Source organism: Plectropomus leopardus, chromosome 7, assembly GCF_026936395.1.
Source record: "Plectropomus leopardus strain MGB_pleo_1.0 chromosome 7, ASM2693639v1, whole genome shotgun sequence".
Taxonomy (NCBI): domain Eukaryota; kingdom Metazoa; phylum Chordata; class Actinopteri; order Perciformes; family Serranidae; genus Plectropomus; species Plectropomus leopardus.
Genome location: NC_142182.1, coordinates 22949683 through 22968207, shown reverse-complemented (window position 1 = coordinate 22968207; position 18525 = coordinate 22949683). Strand labels below are relative to the sequence as shown.

Genomic DNA, 18525 nt, shown 5'->3' with positions numbered 1-18525 from the left:
GGTCTGTATTTTTATGAGTGAATAAAAGCTAATGCCAACATGTTCAGAATACAACAGGGATGTTTGACATGAATCATTTTTTTATTACATGGTTTGACTTGACATGTTTGTTTAACGTCTACTGCATATTTTCTAGATAACGATCACACTCCTGTCAGTCAGATATAATACATTACAATAGAATATGGATGATGATAAAAACATTGAAAAAGTTTAATCATAACAGAAAATAAATATCAAGTAAAATAAAAATAATACATCCGTTTCTCACAGTACACTCAAAAACACTTTTTGTCATAAAGTACAACACAGACTGACAGGATAAATAATCTCATGCTATTCATTTTGAAGGCACTTTTGTATTTGATTGCTTATTTGAACATTGTTGGCAGAATGAAGCAGCTATCAGCAGTAGCAGTGACTTCATTTCTGCGTGCAGAGGAGAAGCTGTCTTACAGCGTAAAGGAAAATAAAGAAGCTAAAATATTTCTTTAAAGGTGTTTTCTACAAAATATACACTTAACTGTCACACGGAGATTTCTGCTATAAAAGTAACTTGAGAGGAACATGAAGTACAGATCTAAAACCTTCTGAAATCCCTTTTTTTACCATGATGTTTGCAATAATACCCCCCTCCAGCCTTCATTTAGTCTGTTCATGCTTTATGAACATATACATTGAATATTTGGGGGTATTTAAGGGTCGGGTTGGCATAGAATTAAGAAGGCATCGGCATACCCCAGCCTGAAGCCTGGATACACTGGCTCAGAGAATTTAGTGTGGAAAGTATGCAGATGAGTCATGGTGTTTGATGATACAGCATAGAAGGAGAGAGTGCCAGCCGACCAGTCTAAGAACACCCCCACCCTTTTGGAGTCCAAGACTTGGGGGATATCTGTGGTTGCATCACTGTTGTGCCAGGCTGTGTATTTGCTGTGACAGCAGCGCAGACTCCAGGACTGATTATTGTAGCCAATGATACCTTCAGTGCCTTTTGCTTTCCTTTTTATTCCTTTATAAGCTACTCCTATACCCGTCTTATCCCCAGTCCACTCTACTTCCCAGTAGCAACGAGAGGACAAGCCCTCTTTACTAAGAACTTGTCCCCAGTCTGAAAATCTCTCTGGGTTGTCAGGATATGGCTGAGCTGTTTCCATTAGCGTCACTTTTTTGTTGTCTTCAGAGAAAGACAGGTGTGAATTGGCAGTATTCAGATCCATAGTAAGCTCACACGCATCTGATGAAACACAAATGAGAAACATTGTAATATGTATAAAAATATATACAGTATAGGCAATGTATGAAAAATTGTCATCGATTTGTTTATAAAAAAAACGTACATTTCTTGAGAGCTGATTTCAAGTAGCACTCTGCATTGTCGTTTAAGCTGAGAAAAATCAAAGGAGATTTGATAAGTACAAAGTGCTAAACTGGTTTACAGAACAAAAATAAAACAACTTGGGATGTTTAATTCGCAATTATACCTAACAGTGAGGTTTTCCATGTCCCTCTGTAAACAGGACAGCAGCGCCATCCCCTGTTGTCCTGGATAATTGTAACACAGATCCAGCTCTTTCAGGTGCGCAGGGTTGGACCTCAGAGCTGTAGCCAAATAGCCACAGCCAATCTCTGTGACTCCACAGAACGGAAGCCTGAAATTTAAAAGAAAAACTAATTAATTGTCACTCGCACAATTCAATAGAAAATGTTATTCAGTAGATTAGAACTGGCCATGTGTTATGTTTGTTTCAGCTTCCTGTCTGTCATTGATAGCCTTCCTCATCACTCTTCTACAAACCTCAGTTTTTCCAGCTGACATGTTGGACTTGCCAGTCCAGCAGACAGAAGTTTTACTCCAGAGTCTTGCAGATCATTATCACTCAGGTCCAACTCTTTCAGACATGAATTGCTTAGAACTGCTCCAAGTGCTTTGCAGCTTTTGTTTGTGAGGTTGCATTCTTTAAGCCTTAAAAAAAAACAAATCAAAACATTAGCATCACATGGAAAACACTAGATGGCACAAGCTTCTCGATGTCAGATTTAATTTCAGTATTTTCAAATTTCATTCAATGGTCCAACTGTTATCCCAGAGCTCAAAAGCTCAAACTGGCTGGAGAGAAGATGGGAGCTATCTGCTAAGATACTCCTCATTTCCACAGCAGAGGTTATGCTAAAAATGGGTAATTTGCCTGTTTTTTTTTTTTTTACAGTGAATGAGTGGTTGTGTCATGTAAATGATCCTTCTATATGATATCTGGTGTCAAAATAATATGAAACTTGGTCTGTTTTGTCTTTGTATCTTGTCTGATTCACAAGTTAAGAAAACTGGCATTTTTTGCTATTTGTGTGCAAATCAATTTAAGATGGTTGCCAAATGAACCCCACAGACCATTAGCTTACCTTGGCAACAAGGCAGATTCTTTTTTCATGCAAGAATAGACAGACAAACATGATCAATTTTTCTCTACTCACAAGGCTACTTTGGATTCTTTGATCACTGGTAACATCTTCTCAAGACCCTCCTCTGACCTTGAATATTTCCTCAAGTCGAACTCATCGAACTCGTCCTTCGAGGTCAACAATGCAAAGACCAGAGCAGACCATTGTAAAGGTGACAGTTGGGTCTCTGACAAACTACCAGAGCTCAGGTAGTTCTGGATTTCCTCCAAAAGAGACTGATCGTTCAGCTCACTGAGGCAGTGGAAGAGATTGATGCATCTTTCTGTGGAGGGATTTTGTCTGATCTTCTCCTTGATGTACTCAGCAATATCCTCATTTCTTGGTGATCTAGTCTTCATTGTGGTCAGAACTCTCTTCAACAAAGTCTGATTGGATGTCTGTGAGAGGCCGAGAAGGAAACGCAGGAAAAGATCCAGATGTCCGTTCTCACTCTGCCAGGCCTTATCCACTGCACTCTTGAGAAGGTCGTTCATGTCGCTGGGAGCCTCCTGGACAGTGATGGTTTCTTGTTGTTCCAGCAGGTTCTGGTTGAAGTAGATGAATCTGTGCAAAATGTACATGGCAGCAAAAAACTCTTGAATGCTGAGATGCACAAAGCAGTAGACCCTCTCCAGATGTAATCCGAAATCGTTGTTCGAGATCTCCGTGAACACTCCTGAATATATTGCCGCATCAGTGATGCTGATGTTGTACTCACTCAGTTCATTTTCATAGAAGATCATGTTGCCCTTCATCAGGTGCTCGTAGGCCAGTTTTCCAAGCTTCAGGATCATCTCTTCATCGATTTTCATCTGGGACTGTGTTTCAGATGCTACTTGTCCTGCTGAGTACTTTTGCGTTCTGATCAAGGAGTTGTATACCAGGAAATACGTGTACATTTGTGTCAGAGTCTTGGGCATTTCTCCTGTGATTGCATCCACCTCGGTTCTCTTTTCTGTGTCTTCTAAGATCCTCTGCAGAACGGTGGCAGACATCCAGCTGAACACTGGTATGTGACACATGATATGGAGGCTCCTGGTTGACTTGACATGTGAGATGACTCTTTCAGCCATGTCTTGATCGGGGATTTTTTTCCTGAAGTACTCTTCTTTCTGGGGGTCGTTGAACCCTCGTATCTCTGTCACACGGTCAACGAGATCAACAGGAATGCGATTTGCAGCTGCAGGCCTGGAGGTAATCCAGATGAGTGCAGAGGGCAGCAGGTTCCCCTGGATGAGATTTGTCAGTAGTGCATCCACTGAAGCCTGCTCTGAGGCACTGCGGCAGCGCTCGTTGCGGTCAAAGTCCAGAGGAAGCCGACATTCATCCAACCCATCAAATATCAGCACAAGCTTGTATTTGCCAAAATCCGAAATTCCTGATTCTTTTGCCTCTATGAGAAAATTGTAAAGAAGCTGTGTCAGTGTGAAGTCGCACTCCTTCATCAGATTCAGCTCCCGAAATGGAAGATTAATTAGGAGTTGGACATCCTGGTTAACTCTTCCCTCTGCCCATTCCAGATTAAATTTATGCACAGAGATCGTTTTTCCAATGCCAGCGATTCCTTGAGTCAGCACGGTTCTGATGAATCTGTCTTGTCCGAGCTGAGGCTGAAAGATGTCTTCACATTTGATCGGCTTCTCTTCTGTCGCTCGCCTCCTGGTTGCAGTCTCGATCTGCCTGACCTCATGTTCATTATTAACAGTCCCACTGACTCCCTCTGTGATGTAGAGCTCAGTGTACACCTTGTTGAGAAGTGTCTGGGTCCCGTGCTGTGCCACTCCCTCATAAATGTATTCAAACTTCTTCAGTCTGTGTCGGAGTTTGCGCTGGCAGACATCAAGCTCACCATAAATGTCTAGTTATGCAAAGAAAACAAAATGATGCGTGTTCATTCATTTTAATGCAGAAACTTCAAACTGACTTTTGTCTTAAATGTTCATTTGGCAGTGCAAAGTTAGTTTTCTTTCCTTATCAACATTCTGGTAAAAACACCAAATATATACATTTTCGTCAAACATAAGATACAAATGTAACATATCAGACATTGTGTTTTTCTACTTACGCTTCTCCAGTGTGTTAGCAAGTTCTCTTTGGTCCATTTTATTTAAGACATGTAGTGCAATCTTCAGAGCGCCCTCACTGGCACTGCTGTCTTGCTTTTTATCTTCAGTAGTCAAACAGTTTTTGCCCTGCTTTTCACTCTCAGGAGATTGTGATAGATGTGGAAAGAGCATCCTTTTATATCTTTTCAGCTCACTCAGCAAAATGTTTATGCTGTGTTCTTCCACCAACTGCAATGTAGAAATCAGAACAAGTAAAGGCTTATATCATAGTTAGCTTGGACTAGCTTATTCTCAAAAAACCCTTAAATTACTGCCTCATGGTTTTATGCCTCTGCGGACCAGCCAAGTTGCAGTTACATTTCAAAATCATGTCTGTGAAAAAATGGATGCCTTAAACACATCTTCCCATTGGCAGCACAGAAGATCTACACATTCAGCTCAGTTTCAAGATTAGTGTCAACGATTCAGCATCTGACCAAATGTCTCCCCTTCCGTTACGGAAATCGAATGTTGCGTAATGGCTAAAAAAGTCTTTTTATGGAACATTATAATGTCATCGTGAAGTTGATCATCAGGTCATCATTTTATCCTGTTAGACATTTCTGTTAAATTTTGTCATAATTAGGGTATGAATTCTTGAGGTATGGACAAAATTCTGCTTTGAGAGGTCACAGAGACTTTGAGCTTTGACCACCAAATTCTAATCAGTTTATTCTTGAGTCCAAGTGGACGTTTGTGCCAAACTGTAAGAAACCCCTCGATGTTCTTGCGGGGTTGCATTCATGAGACTGAGATAGCAGAGGTCACAGTGACCTTTGACCACCAAATTCTAATTAGTTTACTGCCTGGCACAAGTGGACTTTTGTGCTAAATTTGAAGAAAATCCCTCATGGTGTTCTTGAGATACTGAGTTCCCAAGAATGGAACAGACAGAAAAACCATAAAACATAATGCCTCCGGCCACGACTATCAGCGATGCGGAGGTATACATAAATTGATTCAAACACAGATACCATAAGGCTTTATGATTTCTGTAAAGACAGACACATAACCTACCTTAAATATGGCGTTTCCATCCATCTCTGCCAATTCTGACCAGTCATGTTGGTCCCTTGAGATAAATAGAGAAAAATGATATTTTCAGATTAATCAAGTGTGCTCAAATTCAGCCCATTTTAATAGAGTATTGACAATGAATTGATGCAACATTCAAGTATAAGGAATGCTTCTATAGTTTACGTCAAGGTTTTTAAAGGCATAATTGTCAATTGCTCTTTGTAAACAGTATCTCCAGCCAGAATTAAAGTGAAAGTCAACCACCTGGTCAACTGAAGAGCACATAACATTTGCGATGCTAAGTGTCATCACTTAAGTCATTAGGATTCATCCTCTGGGAACCATAAGTATCTGTATCAGTTTTTCATGTTTTTCAGTCAACAAGATGTTTTACTTTGACTTTTTGCCAATTTTTCATTCTTGAGAGCTACATTGCTGCAACCATGTCTGTTTACTTAAAGGGAACATTTTGACCAAAATAGTTTTTTAAACTACATATGAATAATTCAAATACATAGGTTAACAAGTGTAACCAACAAAAGAAAAACTGACTGAAAAGCAGAATAGACTTTATGTACCTCTCACTATGTTCTCTGGTGAGGTCATGATGTGTTTTCATGATGGTAACTCTTCTACTGGACACACAAGGCAAGTTTGATTTATGAAAATGAAGATGTCAGTGGTTATCAAGATATTTAACTTAGCATAGCTACCACAAAGACTTGTATGTACCCATGAGCCACTTCTTTAGAGAAGTGAAGAGGATATTCCATGGAGGCATCGCTTTTCATGGACAGGCAGGATGAGGAGGGCAAGCTGATTAGAAAGGAAGACAAGTCAAAGTCAGAAGATCTTATTCTCATTAAGTTTCTGCTGGTTTTCATGGAAATGCCAGATGTACATGATTATCAAGATATTTAACTTAGCAAAGCTCCCACAGGTAAACCCCGACAGACTTGTATGTACCCATGAGCCACTTCTTTAGAGAAGTGAAGAGGATATTCCATGGAGGCATCGCTTTTCATGGACAGGCAGGATGAGGAGGGCAAGTTGGATCTGTCAAAATCACCTGAGCTGATAAGAAAGACAAGACAAATTCAGGAGATTTTGTTCTCATTAGTACAGCAGCGTCCTGCTGCCACACCAGGAAAAAATAAATAAATAAATAAAACTTAACAGTATCGGGTAATTACATGAATTAACAAGTTTCTCATTATAATGTTTTTTCATGTTTAGTAAGATATATTGAAGTTATAACAAGACATGTTTACATTATTACGTCATACAAACTTATCACGTTATAACAAGAAACTTTTCCTTTTATTACGAGATACTATTTACCTTGTAACGAGATATGTTTCATGTTATTTGATGTTTTTCCGTCTCTTTCTTTCTTGTGTTTGCTTAAAAACAACTGAAGTTTCAGTGTGGATGATGAATTTATGAAACCTAATTTATTAAACTAAAATGGTCCAAAATCCATGAACATAATTATAAACGGGAAGTTGGATATTTGATCTATGTATCCCTTTCGCTGGTTGGAGTTGTGGAGCGTTCAGTACAGCAGTAATATTGTGATGGTGATGAGACTTAAGAAGCTACTTATGTTTTTTTCATGAATAAATGGTTGTTTGTTTGGATGGCAGTTTGAGGTGTGGTGATGCAGAGAGGCAGGCCAAATATCAGCTTTGACAGATACCATTTCCTCATTTAAACAGTCCCTTATTAACACAATAAGATAAGCAATTAAGATGTAACATGCTTTATGTTATAACAATAAATTATCATGTTATGACATAAAAAATACAACCAGATAAAAAGTATATTGTAACAAGAAATGTTTGTTGTTGTAAGTTTGAATAATGTAATAATGTGAAAATATCTTGTTATAACATGAAAACATGTTAAAACGTGAAAAAAAAAAAAGATTTTCTTAACAAGAAACTTCTTGTTATTACCTGATACTGGTCAGTTTTGTTTTTTTGTTTCTGGCATTGGCAGCAGGATGCTTTCGTACATTAGGGATCAGTTTTCATGGAAATGTAATCAGACGTCAGTGGTTGCCGAGATATTTCATCCAGCATAGCTACCACAGCTAAATGCACAACAGACTTGTATGTACCCATCAACCATTTCTTTAGTGATGTCATTACGAATCTCCATGGAGACATCACTTTTTCTGGACAGGCAGGATGAGGCAGGGAGCTGTGGCACATCAGGATAGTTTTCAGGCTCTTCAACAGCATCCATTTTGAAGTTTTTACCCTATTTTGTTTCTTTTAGAGACAGTTTGTACAGTGGTTAAACTCAGTTCATTTTAATTTTGTTCAGTATGTGAGAACGTTTGTTTTATCTTTAAATACTCCTATAGTCACAATAATGATAATAATATGATTGTAGGGGCTACATTACTTATAAGTCTAAACATTTCAAATGTTCCCAGATAACAGTGTTAAAACCATGTTCAAAATTCAACTCACCAAACTGGACCTTCACGTTGTACATCTGTAAAAGGTGATGGATGCCTGCAGAATGAGACGTGTTAAATCACTAAAATCATTTTGAGGACAGACATACTACAACACTTTTAAGTCTGATAAGTGTATCTTACTTAAAAAAAGATCTAGGAGACAGATTGCCTTGAAAATGGTAAGTAAATAAAACAGCTGATTTTATATCTAAATGTTAAATTTAGTTGTTATTGTATATTTATGTAATTTTGTGAAGTTGTTGCAACTTAAAAATGACAACTGAATTTGCTTATGATGAAGTTAGGAGAGCTGCAAGTTCTGCTTTGTTAACATGTTTAAAAATATACAAATCTGATTATATAATAGGATTTGCAGCCAGCAGAATACAGATATAGGGCACAGTAAACTTGGTTTACAGAAGTTGCTAACACATAGAAAGTTAATTTCACTTGTCTTTTTCAAGTTGCAACAACTTCACAAAATTCAGCAAACACAACTAAATTTTAAGTAAACCTAATGATTAGATATAAAGTGAACATAATTTAAGATTAATAGTTATATCTTCTTACCTTTTTCCAAGCAATCGCTTTCCTAATGTTTTAAAGTAAAATCAAGTTGTCAAATTCACTGTGAATAAGAATGTCAACCTTTGTAATTGGGACAATATGTTGAAACAGTTACACTAAATAAAACACAAAAGTCAGATTTATTTTGTCCAGCCAGTTTGAGCAAGAAAATAGGATTAAACTACACTCATGAAGTAGGTCTAGCTCTTTGTTGTTCTGGCTGCACAGCAAAATATCACCCCGTGACTGCAGGACAATGCAAAGAGCTGTAGTGACAGCTGCCACCCTGCCCACATCCATCCTGACATCCTCTGCATTGTGCCACACTTGTGTAACATGTAAACTTTGCCAGGCAAAATCTGTTTGACCTTACATGAAAGTGTGCAACAAAACAGAGGACAGTGAGAGTAAGCAGGCACAGTATGTATGCACATGTTGCATATCAATAGAAGATTATGGATTTCACAGTCATGCAAATAGATTTACTCTTATCTTAACCCTTAAATAGGCATATAAATATTTTGGAAAATTAGTTAATTGATTCTTTCTTATGTATCTTGCCTAAATAACAAGATTTTATAAATTGTCTCTTGAGATATATTGCTCATTTAGGGTATAAATTCAACACTTTCCTCTTTATTCAGTAGTTAATATGCCAACTTCTAAAACATTTTATTAACAAGATATTTGCCATTTTTCTTTTATGATAATTTTTTTAAAAAGTGAAAAAAAATCTGAATGCTTGACAAAAATCTCTTCTTAATAATAAATTAAAAATGTAACAACAAAAACCCCCATTTAATTCCTGTTTTTATACTTACATCTTCACTGTGGTGCTCCTACACTATCAATATCCGTTAATGGATAGTTTTGATTAGTAGTGTGCATAATTTGTCTGGTACAGTGTAGTAGTGTAAATCTGATGAACCATCAGGCAGCAAAACAATGAGAATAAAAAATAAACACCAATCAGTGTTTCACACCTTTTTATAATTAATATCTGTAGAGAAAAGTCCTAAAACATAAGTATATCTATGAGTGATTGTTGCTGATTTTATACCCTTATCTGTGTAATGCATCCTCCAGGATACAGACATTGAATGCCTAATTATCTAAGATTTGAAAATGCCATTAATTTATTTCAACAAGAACATATAAAATCATCCATAAATAACAATTTTCTAAAACAAAAGTCCACCCAAAATATAAAAAAACAACACCTATGTCATGGCCATCGACTTTGTTGACGTAGGGTTACATTGATACATTGATACCTATGATGAGAATATATTGGAATATTTGCATGAAGTCACATGACCTGTGTAGTTGACTCATCACCCCCTTCAGTGTTTCACATTATAATTCAGTTCAGCCTCTTAATGCCCCTTAAATGTCTGTATTCCGCAGGAGACAGAAACCATTTCATCCTTTGGTAAATTCACATCCGGAAACTTTCCTCACTTATAAACGCACGACCCACATTCAAACATTTATCCAAACCAGAAATCTTACTTTTAGGTTACACATTGAGTAAATTCTTGTTATGTTAGCGGAGATGTCACAGCGTTTAAGGTGTGTCGCGGTTTCGGTTTCCTGTCGTTAAAGTTCTGACTTAATATGTGCCTAATGCGTTCGCTTTTATGACGTTAATGTAATCTTTTTGCTCGCAGGTGCTCAGTTGAAGTATTTAAAAGGAGATTCACTCCATGAAAATCGCTTTGTAACTACCTACACCTCCGGCATTGCTGCAAATAAAGATAAAAAATTCAGCTCTGTTACGCATGACCTAAGGAAATGACCGCAGCCAACATGCTGTTGATATACACAGCAAATTACTGCAGAACTATTCCACAAATATTAACATGCTCCATTTCTTTATGCAGGAACAACAGGAGTCTTACCTGCTGTGTGTTAGTAACTTCGTCCGACCGGCCGAGCCAGACGGCCCGGTTGTTTGCCCCCGTCGTTCAGCCCGGGTGGGAGCGATATCCGTTATGGGCGGGCCGGGGGGTGTGCGTCAATGCATTCAGCCTTGTGTAACTCGGGACTTTTCCTCGGCGATTAAAATGTAGTCCCACATCTATTATGTTCTGGGTTAACCCTTAGAAAGCTGTATTGAAATCACTTTTCTTCTTGTGTGCTGCTTCAGACGCCTTTTACAAGGAGCTGGGCTTATTGGTGCAATTTCTTTCAAAAGCATAAGCAACTATAAATTGCAAGAAGATAAGTGGGTTTGAAAAAAAATAATCTTTTTTTTTTTGGGGTATTTACAGCTAATTATCATAGTTACATTTAAAATTATGTTACAGAATTATTACAATTTTTAACCACTTTCTCTCAGTCATTCCCATTTTTACATTTTTCTTTCTTATGCCCCCCCACACACCTCCAGTTTTCAGGTAATTTTCTTGTACCTCTTAAAATTATTTCTTTTAAGGCCTAGCTAGACATGGTATCCAATGAGGGCTTCAGTGCATTTTGGATTATTTAACTTGCCACATTTCATATAAAAGGATTTTCTGGCCAATTTATTCCCCTGCGGGATACAGTTAACTGTTCCCTTGATACAGAATTGCTGCAGTCTTATTCACAAAAGCCCTGATTAAATAAGTTGTCTTGCAGTTATTACAAATGTCTATCCTGACTCGCACAGCTTTCTGCACCAAACAGTCACACTGCAAATTTACTTAATCTATCTACGAGGACACTTAATGGTGACACAGTCTTACATAGAAACCCCTTCCTGTTGTCTGCATGCAACTGTAGTTCTGGTGTTAACAGCAAAAATTACAACTGGCACTTCCCTTTATTGGTTAAAACAAGAATTCACACAATTTACAGTGTGTATATCAATCATGCTGAATGACAAAGCAATCCAGTTTCATCCAAAACAATACATGGCAAATGCAGTGACTGCTGAAATGTTCAAACAAAAGAAAAATGGGACAATTTGCCATCTTAATTTGACATTTTTTAACACCACTCAACCAAAAGCTGATGTTTGAGCCTGCAGGCTTAATTCTCTAACACGGTAGACTTCAGAGGCCAGATGCATAAATGTGTGTGTGTGTGCGCACAAAAACCATGTGTACACCTTTTCCCAAACATAAACTGGTATTAACTAAAGGAAGAATGTGCTGTGAGGATGTGCGCACCTCACGCATTCTTCAGAGCAGGCCTACACATGGTTTTAGCTGAGGTAGCTGCGGGTAATATGATCAGAAGATTAAATATAACATGAGAGATGGAACACAATGTTTTAAGGTTGTTTGCCAACTTCAGATTGTTTTATGTTTAATTTTTTGCAGCTTACCCTGCATTCTGTAAAATGTCAATCAAGGGCGCATTCGTTAAGTTAATCTTAAATTACATATGAGTGATACATTTCAGGATTATTTTCATTTACATTCATCTCCCTGTTAGTGATTGTTTCATTTTATCATGTGGTGCATTTTGTAAAGTCAGTTTCAACATAAGCACTATGAACGAGTAACTGATAATAATGAATCCCTCTGACATTTAATACTGTGCATGTTGACAGCTGCTCCGGCACCGTTGGTGAAGCTTGCCGATGCAACGCGGTGAAACTGCACTTTCTTTACCATATTCCTCACTGACAGGCGAAATGAATAGTGGATGGCGGCTCGTGTCAATACGCAAACGGATGTTTAAGGGTGTTTCTAGATCCATTTATGGTGAACTGGGGGTGTCAATATGAGGCTTACGCCCGTGCGCCCAGCGCCACTATGACTGAAATTTAAAACAGAATCAGATGTGCACACCGCTTTAAAAATCTGTTGAAAAGAATGCATATTTCTGCATCTGTGTGTACACGCAGTTTTACTTTCTACACAGAGTTTCATACATCTGGCCTCAGGTCGTCGCCTCAAAGATAAGTGAGTGCTCACATGGAGAACTCATTTCTACACAGTAAAAAGGATTAAACTGCTGGATGTTCGCCTATAGTTAAACAAAAAAACAACAAAATGTACAAATTTAAGATTACAAAACCTAATTCCTCCCCGTACACGCCCCCTCTGCCCTACGCCGACTTCACAAAGGCCATTTTATAGCTGTGTTTCCGTTCGTCATCCCTAGTGTCTGAGCTGGGCTTGGCCTGGTCTGAGATCTGTTCCTTTGGGGTGGGATCGCTGCCTGCGTCCTGGGCGTCTGTGCGTTCTTCTTCACTGGTGGATTTCTCTGGCTCTGTGGCTTTTGTCTGACTGTCCACTTCAGGGGAGGGAAATGAATCTGGCTGTGGGTCCGGCTGTGGGTAAGAAAAACAGAAAATATTTTAGAAGATGAATTTTGTTATTCTTTTTAAACTTCTCTTTGCTGACAACAAGACATTTTGAAATCCTAGAGTGTCAACAGCTGGTCCTACTTTTGTGAATTTTTTTTTTAATTAAAGGAGAGAGTAATTTAAGGACACCTTTGGAAATGAAATTGCCTTTTTGTTTGAGTATTACTTGCATAAAAAAACATTACAGTGCATGTGCTCTTTGCCAGCCACACCCTGCTCTGCACACATAGTTTGACACATTAAAGACAACATAAAAGATGAAAAGAGCGTGTTGCCCCTAACTAAACATATCAAAAACTTAATCCCTGTTCCTGTCTTGTAAGATTTGAACTCTCTTGACCTCTCAGGGCATCTATAGGGCTTTTCCATTGGCACTTTTAGCTGCGCTGAGTCAAACCATGGCACGCCGTTTTGTGTTTTCATTTTTAGTGTAAACATGTAGAGCAGCGCCGACCGAAGATGATGCAACTTCAGCTGTCAGTTCCTTTGTAGCTTCCAAATGAATCTCTGTGGTCTGGAGTTTAGTTTTTCTCTTGCATATCTGTTTGCACTATAGATATCTACATTATGTTATTATTTTATGTTCATTTTGGGCTGTATAAAAGTTGTATTAAGTTTCTGCTGATAAAAACCCCACCCTTATTTTGTTGCTTTTAAATAAAAGCTTTAACATGACAAAATAACAAAGAAAAAGGGGAAAAATGTCCAGAAAACAATATTTATAAATCATTGTAATTATTGGGTTTTTTTTCAGGTAATATGGTTTGTTTTTTACTCACTTATTTTCAGATGATTTTCTTGTAACTTTTACTAATTTCTTGTTAATCTTGCAAGCATTTCTTGTGCTGATTGCCTTATTATGTTTTGAAAGGCCAATTTGGCCAATTTGCTCTGGTTGTAAAGGGTTAAACAATCAACAGTCAGTGGTCTATGCAGCCCATAAGTGGTAAATCCATGAAAGGTTTTTTTTAATGTCTAACAAGATAAAGTTAAAATCTGATTTTTGTTTTTTTCTGCCCCCTCCTCTGGCTCCGGATGACCCCCTCACCTCACTGAAACCCAGGCCACAGTGTCTCCGGTTCCGGCCTGACAGCTTCCCATCCATGCTCTGCTGGTACTGCATCTCTAGCTGCTCGTTCATCTTCTTATCTTCCTGGCCTGCAGAGGAGACACCAGTCACAGCAGGCACACCCAGCCATTACAGGCCTATCCATACATGGATAGATCTGTGCAGCGGATGTGTAGTGGGGAAGCCGGGTTAATTGCATTGGGCATAAGGATGAGACCGCAGGGGTAAGTGGCAAAGACACAGTAGTTTGGACATGTCTTACATTAGCAAACAGATACAGCATTTTACGAACGTTAAGCAAAGAAGCTTACCACTGCGGAAGTGGGATGTCGACTTGTGGTCGCCAATGACGAGGCGCCCGGTATGTTCTCTCTGGAAAACACATATTAGAAATACTAGAATTTGTCGAGACTTCTCGAAAGTTTACAGAGTGACAGGGACAAGCTAAACAAAGCTTTTGAGTTTTATTTATCTTTTTATTATATGGACTACAGGCCACAACAAAGCGCGCTGAAAGTATAGCGATCTCATACGCAAAACAAACCTTGCCAGCTCCCATCAAACGTAAAAACTTCTGCTTCCTTTCGCTGCTTCCCAGATCAGCTGATGCCCACTGTGTAGACCCATTCTGCCAAGGTAAAAAAAAAAACGTTATCATTCGGAGTCATACACACAACAAGAGAAGAACTCAACAAAAACTAAATGCTCATGCCATCAGATAATGACTTTTTTCTTTTTCAATTTTTATTTATTTATCTATTAGACTTTTTTTTAAATTTACAAAATAGTAGAGGCTGTTTGAACAGGGCTAGCCATTCCTTCACCCACTGGAGACTCACACACTCAAACGTTTGTTCAATATCAGATAACTGAAATTGCAAGATTGACCTCATACGTATGTGTAATTCCGATATATTCAGTGTAAAATTAAAACTTAGGACCACATTAAGTGATTCTTTGGAGGTATGTCCGCTGAGAGAGAGAGAGAGAGTGTAAGCAGCTTTTGTTTTTGAAAAAAGCGCATGTAAAGCTTCAAATACTGACATACTGTAGCCACAAAGTGAACTCAAACCGCAACACTAATTCATATAATAATCATGATTAGAAAATTAAGCAACAGGTAGGAGGTCTGGTTGAAACTGGAAAATCATAAGTGAAACTTTAGTGACAAATTTATAATTAGATAATTTTAACACACTGAAAGCGCTTTTGTGTAAGTTTGACTTTTTTCTCACTGGCTGGTTATGTCGAGACAAGTTTTCTATTCTGAGGAAATTATAGGAACAGTGTGCAAGATAATGGGGATTTAGTAGCATCTAGTAGTGAGAGCTGCAGATTTCAATAACGACTGCGTTCATTTTTCAGGAGATTTTAGTGGGAGTCGAATTATCCAGAGGTTTCCTTCTCAAAACAAACAGACCTGCGGTCAAATTCACACAGCTTCCTAGTACTAAGAGTTGCTCCTAGTGAAAAATTCAGAGAAAATTCTTAGAATTGTGAGAATTTGCTGTTAAAGTTAAGACTACGTCCTGATAAAGGTAAAAATTACTCACAAAGCATCTTAGCCCTTAAGAGAGCTCTTTAGAGAGCTTTTTAGAAACTAAAGAGTTTCTTCAACGGAGGAGAAAACGGCAGAAAGACAAAGAGGTTGGAGAAGTATTCTCCAGATGCTGAAAGATGGTGAGTTAATGAAACGCCACAGATTAGATCATGCAGGGATAATGCTTGTGGTCAATCTCATTAGAGATGTGCTCACATCTCCCACCTGAAGCAATAACAGTATAATTAAGGTGAATTACAGAATTAAAGTGATGACAACATATTTGCAAAAATAAAAATGCTACAGTGCAGCAGTGTGATCTCAAACGGTGCTTTTGTCTCATGTTGAGACAATTAATTTGAATTCCACTAGGTGTCCACACTTTGCAGGCTCACAAAGGGGCGTGTCCTTGACAACCAATCACACCTGTGTCATACCTTGTCAATGGGGTCGACCACATCTCCTCACTAAGTTTACATTTTCTGCCCCTTCCTTGTATAGAGTTGCTTTGAAACGTTTCCTGAATCTCTCCTAAGCTAAGACTCCTTGCTAGAATTTTTCGGTGACGTTAGGAGCTCTCATTTCTCAAAATGTTTGTCTGTCACCAGCAAAAACAAGGAAGAAAGCTGTTACACGTTAAAACAAAATCTGCATTTTCCGTCACTGCTTGTTGCAGAGGAACTGATGAAGATGGTGGCAAACACATTTGGGCTTTTCCATTCTGGACTAATGTGGAAACACGGCAGTGCAACACCACAACCTCTGGGTGAGGAGCCACTAAGTGGATATAAAAGGCTCATTTTGAGGTACGAAAACACAATGATTTATTTTTTTCAGAAAAGTATACAGTAAAAAAAACCGCACCTACTACATTATATTCCATTTCTACCACCATATCGCCCTTAATCCTGCACAACGAAATTTACTGATGATATTTCTTTACAACAGCATACCTGTCCTTAATGCATTCATCAACTGTGCACACAATTTGCAGTTACAACTCACCTGAAAGAGTTAATTTAAACATTTTTTTCAAACACAAATTCCCTGGTTTAACGGGATAGTGACTGCACGATGCACTTTTTCGTTTTAGCACCTTAATTCAGCTTCCCCACGTTTGTTTTAATGCTATTTATTAACATCCGAGAGCGTAATGTTAGTAATGAAAAATAACTAAAACGGTGTAACCTGTAATCACTGCTTGGTGAATTACATCTATGAAAAACGGTCCATTTTCAGCAAAACATTATCAAGCGTACTACGCATTTACCCCGAGCCCGTTCACCACAATCTCATCTGACACGACACAATATAATATATATGTTTTGTGTCATGAAAATGCAAGTAAAGTTTGGACTGCAAATAAAAGCCTGCTCCTAATTTCACGCTAAATCCCTTGAATAATAGCGCTAGCAGTCAGGCTAACACGATGATAACGTTTTCTTGGGGTCCCGTAGCTTTACTGTATGGATTATGTCCCGTCTTTATCATTTCACTCACGTCATTTGGAGACGCGGGTCGTTTTGTCCCATGCCTGTCCTCTGGAGAACTCATTATGAACAACAGCTTTAGTAAAAATGTCACTGAAATATCATGCCACCTAGCACAGGCTGGCTGGATTTGTCAACAACATGGATGGACTTTGTGACGCCACTTCCTGTTTTTTTCTTCTTCGTCTTTGCTGCAGTTGGTTATGACACAACGCCTCTGCCACCCACTGGTGGCGTGTGTTGACTACATCAACATCAAAACCCATAACTTTATGACAATATTTCAAAAACCAGTTAGCGACACTGCCACTAACATTATTAGATGACAGTGATACTCACTTTAAAAATAAAGTGATACACTGTGAATTGCTGTCATAGAGTGTTGGCTACATAAGGTTCCAGCTTGTTTATCAAAAATTGAAGATGTAAAAGCATAAAATCCTTGAAATGTCCAGAAATCCTAGAAATGTCATAAAATCCTAACATCCTAAAATCCCAAAAATGGCCCATAATCCAAACATCCTAAAATTCTAGAAATGTTCTTAAATCCTAGGACCATCCTAAAATCCCCCAAATTTCCTAAAATCCTCAAAACGTCATTAAATCGTAGGAATGTCAAAAAATCGTAGAGGTGTCATGAAATCCTAGAAATATTCTAAAATCCTAGAAATGTCCTAAAATCATAGAAATGTTCTTAAATCCTATGCATGGGGCTGCTGCAACAGGCCCCTGGCCTCCTGTCATTTTACAAAATTGGCCCCCAAGCAAAGCAAATTAAGTGTCCAAGTCATATAGCATACTGAACGAGAGGAGAGGTGTATTGAGCTGTAAGACACATTTGGACTACTCTTTTGTCCATGGATGGTTTAGTGAACAGACCTACCGGGTACAGACCCAGGGGCCCAAAGTGTTAGGGGCCCCTTGGCCTTCACAAAATGTCAAATGTCAAAATAGAATGTACCAACTATGGAAAGACTCAAAATGACCACAGAGACACAAAGCCACAAAAAGATTCATAAACACAATGAAGAAATGTAAAAGCACCACAAAGTGTGTGTGTCTTGCGCCTATGTAGAGCCCTTTCCCCACTGCACAGGAGAAAAACATCCAACATCTGGTTAGTTGTTATGATAAAGCTTACAGTCGGCATTCACACCCGGGTCCAATGACTCTGCAGTAGTCATGGGTATTTATCACCTCCCTCTCTGATTAACATTGATGGAAATAAAACACCCCGGTGAATGCGTTAAATATAGCCCCTTTAGGCCTATTGGCAGGATGCAATAACGTGCCACGACAAAATGCCATCCATCCATTGTTACTATAAATGTGTTTTATATGAAACAGTCATTTTGATTGGTTTGAGATAACTAGGATGGGCTGTGCAAAACAAATAGATAAAATAAATAAATGAAATAATATCAATAAAAAAATCACTGGTCTTGCAGGGTGAACCATTTTAATTTGCTCGTTTTGGGGTTAAGAGCTAAAGCCGTAGTTCAAACAATGATGGTAACAAGAAAAA

General features: G+C 38.4%; 2 protein-coding genes across 5 annotated transcripts; both read right to left on the bottom strand.

The window, feature by feature from the left end:
- Nucleotides 1-60: 60 nt before the first annotated feature.
- Nucleotides 61-10604, bottom strand: LOC121949781 (NLR family CARD domain-containing protein 3-like). Of its 4 annotated transcripts, none has more exons than XM_088080233.1 (13): nt 10500-10604; nt 8042-8086; nt 7684-7837; nt 6528-6635; nt 6294-6377; nt 6140-6196; nt 5562-5616; nt 4505-4733; nt 2473-4297; nt 1799-1966; nt 1485-1652; nt 1341-1387; nt 61-1237 (listed from the first exon to the last, which is right to left on the bottom strand). In XM_088080233.1, exons 3-13 carry the CDS (start codon nt 7809-7811, stop codon nt 696-698), a joined length of 3411 nt encoding a protein of 1136 aa, XP_087936359.1. In that variant the 5' UTR covers nt 7812-7837; nt 8042-8086; nt 10500-10604; the 3' UTR covers nt 61-695. The 4 variants fall into 4 exon arrangements, with proteins under 4 accessions (XP_087936359.1, XP_087936360.1, XP_087936361.1 ...); XM_088080234.1 differs by having other exon boundaries at nt 6140-6193; XM_088080235.1 differs by lacking the exon at nt 6140-6196.
- Nucleotides 10605-11385: 781 nt separating this feature from the next.
- On the bottom strand, nt 11386-17170 carry c7h11orf58 (chromosome 7 C11orf58 homolog). The gene is made up of 5 exons (XM_042496237.2): nt 17011-17170; nt 14515-14598; nt 14282-14342; nt 13950-14059; nt 11386-12865 (listed from the first exon to the last, which is right to left on the bottom strand). The coding sequence occupies exons 1-5, from the start codon at nt 17062-17064 to the stop codon at nt 12641-12643; spliced, it is 534 nt and encodes a 177-aa protein (XP_042352171.1). The 5' UTR covers nt 17065-17170; the 3' UTR covers nt 11386-12640.
- Nucleotides 17171-18525: the final 1355 nt, after the last annotated feature.

Bases quoted from the DNA above. Each gene is read 5' to 3' on its own strand.
- LOC121949781 (XM_088080233.1), bottom strand. From the start codon at position 7,811: ATGGATGCTGTTGAAGAGCCTGAAAACTATCCTGATGTGCCACAGCTC. The intron at 5,617-6,139 runs GTACATAAAGTC...ATTTATCTCAAG, and splicing joins ACCAGAGAACATAGTGAGAG to GGACCAACATGACTGGTCAG. The intron at 1,388-1,484 runs GTATAATTGCGA...GATTTTTCTCAG, and splicing joins ATGGAAAACCTCACTGTTAG to CTTAAACGACAATGCAGAGT.
- c7h11orf58 (XM_042496237.2), bottom strand. From the start codon at position 17,064: ATGAGTTCTCCAGAGGACAGGCATGGGACAAAACGACCCGCGTCTCCA. The intron at 14,060-14,281 runs GTAAGCTTCTTT...TCTCCTCTGCAG, and splicing joins GACATCCCACTTCCGCAGTG to GCCAGGAAGATAAGAAGATG. The intron at 12,866-13,949 runs GTGAGGGGGTCA...TCTTACCCACAG, and splicing joins GTGGCCTGGGTTTCAGTGAG to CCGGACCCACAGCCAGATTC.